We start from the raw sequence: 3599 nt of genomic DNA, 5'->3' as shown, positions 1-3599 counted from the left end.
TGGAACAAAATAACTGATGTTTTATTTGCAAAGTATTTCATGAATTTTTTTGTTGTTACATGTTACTTTTATGTGAAATCAATAAACTGTTATTTAAGCAATGGCATCAATTTCATTTTTTAAAAACACACAATAAAACATTGAATTTGTGCAGAACTTATTTACATGGTAAGTATTTAAAAATCCATGCCTAGCATACTGACATACATTTAGACAATAGCACAACTGAATGAAGAAAATGACAAATGGTATTTTGGATGTTACAAAAGCACAATGTCACTTATGATTTTAAAACGATTTAGTGATTTACTTTATAATTTTGATAAACAATTTTGTTGAATATGAATAGTAATATAGTAGTATAATTAAACAGTATTATTAACATTCAACATTTGCAATGAATTAGAATTATCAATAACTGGAACTCAACTATCAGCACTCAAGTAACAGTTCTGTAATCAAGTTTTGTCAAGGAAGAAATGCAACTGTAGTGGCCTCAGCTGCAGGTCATTTTCCATAAGTTGTACTGGCACTGGTGTCTTGGGAAAAGTCCATCTTGTCTCACTTAACCCATTTTTTAACTAATGCTGTGTTCTGGTAATTTGACAGCATACATGCTACTGCAAACATTTGGTTGATATTGTAAACATGTGACATGGTAATGACGCTATCAAAAAGTTTGTTCTGTTTTATCCTCCTAATGACTCGCTCCACATGTACCCTGAGTCTGGCTATGGCCTGCGTCTCCTTAACCTGGTATGCTGGCATCTGCTTCTGCTTAGATAGAAAAGGTGGGCAGTACACTTTGCATTTACAACAATCGGTGATTAGGAAGCCCTTATCTACCATCACTGCCATGTCTTCAGTCAACTTCTCAGCAATGCCTGATTGTTTGAATAGTTCCTTATCACTAACCGAACCAGCATACAGATTAGAGATGAATGTCACTGGACCATGTGGAGCTATGCCAACCAGGGCTTTCATCGTACAGTGGGATTTGTACGAAGAGTACATTTCACTTTGGAGAAGTGGTGAGGATGGTGTCTGACACCTCAGCTCTGTACAGTCAAGGATCATCTGGGTGTCTGAGAAATCTTTGAATTCCTCAGGGAGGTAAGCTTGCACTTCTTCACGTGTAAGCCAGATGCATTGAGACCCCAGTGCAGTGGCAAGAAAATTTGTCCATGTTGCAATAATGCGGCTCACTGTGGACTGGTGTATGTTAAACCGGTGTGCCAGGTCCCTCTCCTTCAAACCAACTGACAGGAAAACCAGGAAAAGAAAGAACTCGTCAATTGGCTGTAGCAGCTGCCTCTGGAAGGTGAAAACAAAAGGGAAAATGTTACTCCTTAAGCTATGAAATAGTAAAATTATGCTTTTCTTGGCTAAATGTTTTGTAATGGTTATGCATACCATACTGTACCATGGGGTAAACAATGAGGTGCTGTAGTACACAGGTGTATGTATGTAAAGGATGCTGAGTCATTTAGCATATATACACCTGTGTATGTATGCTATTGTACATAATGTAATGTAATTGTACATAAATACATTAACATTACACCTTTAGTTCTAACTACCAACAAACCCATAACCTACCGTTGATGTGCGTGCAGGTGTCAACACTTCTTCGTTCCTATTGGCAGCTGACTTGGCTCTTGAAACCCGGATCATTTTATAGATGCAAGGCTCAATCAAAAACCAAAATGCCATCAAATGATCATAGCTTGGAAATCTATTCACGAGAGAGACATACATCATGTCAATCATTAATTAACATTACACACTGACATAAAAATAATGTAAACTGTGACAAATATGCTAATGGTATGCTGTATAACAGTCTGATTAAGAGTCTATTTGGTGTTGTATTTTACCTGTAGCATATTGTTTAAATACTAAAGCATCTACATGAAACATACAATCAGCAGAGAAAAAGTAAATATCTATTTTGTTTTCATTAAGACTGGAAACACTTTCGAAATTTAACTGATGGTGACTTTGGTATATTTTAAACAGTTAGCTTGAATAGAGCTTAGGTGTACCTGGTATAGAATCGGATGTCAGTGTCGGAGCCAGCAAAACGCTGTAACCCAAATTCTCGCTGGACACGTAACTCCTGTATTTCCTTCCTCAGAGTCTCCACGTCTTTGGACAGGTCTTCTGCAGCTGATGCAGATATGTCTAATGCAGACGGCTCAGGGACTGAGCAGTAGTCATGATCTCTTGTAAGACTGTGCTCTTCTTGATCGTCAGCAGGAACTAGATCAGGGCGTCGCTCCTTTCTCTCCCAAACACTACGCCGCGGTGGTTCACCTTTAAAGCCATTCTACTCAAAAAGTGTTGGTACAGCACCTTTAATAAGCCGCCTTCGACCATCAAGGGTTGTTGGCTCTATGAGTTGATCACTGGCAAAGTGTCTGCTGCAGACCCTGGTGTGAGAGGTAATCGTGAAATGATCCCGGCGTATGTTTACTAGCCGTTGTCTTCTCAAGTCGGAATAGGTCGGAAAGCCATGAAAACTTAGTATGCCGTTAAATTTGGCTGAAGCCGAACAAAGTGGGACACAGCAATGCTCGGAGTATTTCTTCTCCTGTTTTTGAAAATGTTCTGTTTTAAATACTTTCCTTTTTATACTCATTCTGAAGTAACATTAGCATAGCTACCGATAGATAAACAAACATACCGGAAACGTCCAAGCTGTAGTATTTGGAAACGGAAATACGTCACATGCCCTAGTGCAAATAGTCCATAGGCAGAATGCTACAGGCATAGCTCTAAAGAATGTAGCCTCATGGGCAGTGTAGTCCGTGTTGCAGGGAGAATGGACTGCCATATACGTTATGTGTCTGTGAGCAAGAGGAGGGAGAAAAAGGATAGTGGAAAAGTACGAGCTGTCATCGAGCAAAAACGACTGGTGTCAAGCCAGCCTCCAATTCCAGCATTGCAGTCAAGCCAGCCTCCAGTTTATTTTCTGTTCCCTGTGTATTCAAAGTATTACGGGAATGGATGTGGAAACCGGATTTCAAAATAAAAGCCAACTTCGAGTGAATTATCAGATATTTTAAGAACATAATAACAAATAATTTAGGCTTGTTCACTATTAGCGCCCTGTGAATATCAAGGCCATCTTATTTTGGATTTCAAAGTAAAAGCCCTGTGAATTTTGATTTTTGAACTACTCTTTCAATGACTTCAGAATGCTCTTAAAATCAAAAGTCATATTTCCAAAGAGTAGTTGCATTTTGTATCAACACTATCCACCCACAGCAATTAGAAATTGTCCATATTTGACCGACTCTTTTAATGATTTCAAAATGCTCTAAAATGGAAAATTGCTCTTTCCACAGGGTAATTCCACTTTAGATCAACAGTATACAACCCCACAGTGATACCATATCAATATCAAGTCATTCTGATGTTGCTTTCAAGAATAAAAGCCTTTTCAAATTGTCCGTAATTGACCTAACTTTCAGTGATTTCAAAATGCTCTAAAATGGAAAATTGCTGTTTCCACAGGGTAATTTCACTTTAGATCAACAGTATCCAACCCCACAGTGATACCATATCAATATCAAGTCATTCTGATGTTGCCTTCC

At 38.5% G+C, this 3599-nt stretch overlaps 1 protein-coding gene across 1 annotated transcript; it reads right to left on the bottom strand.

Moving 5' to 3' along the window:
* On the bottom strand, positions 1-2295 carry LOC109200191 (uncharacterized). Its single transcript, XM_025904619.1, has 3 exons — positions 2046-2295; positions 1600-1735; positions 1-1314 (listed from the first exon to the last, which is right to left on the bottom strand). The coding sequence occupies exons 2-3, from the start codon at positions 1711-1713 to the stop codon at positions 562-564; spliced, it is 867 nt and encodes a 288-aa protein (XP_025760404.1). The 5' UTR covers positions 1714-1735; positions 2046-2295; the 3' UTR covers positions 1-561.
* Positions 2296-3599: the final 1304 nt, after the last annotated feature.

Source organism: Oreochromis niloticus, unplaced genomic scaffold, assembly GCF_001858045.2.
Source record: "Oreochromis niloticus isolate F11D_XX unplaced genomic scaffold, O_niloticus_UMD_NMBU tig00002753_pilon, whole genome shotgun sequence".
Taxonomy (NCBI): Eukaryota; Metazoa; Chordata; class Actinopteri; order Cichliformes; family Cichlidae; genus Oreochromis; species Oreochromis niloticus.
The sequence above is the reverse complement of the archived record's forward strand: the minus strand, read 5'-3'. Positions and strand labels throughout refer to the sequence as shown.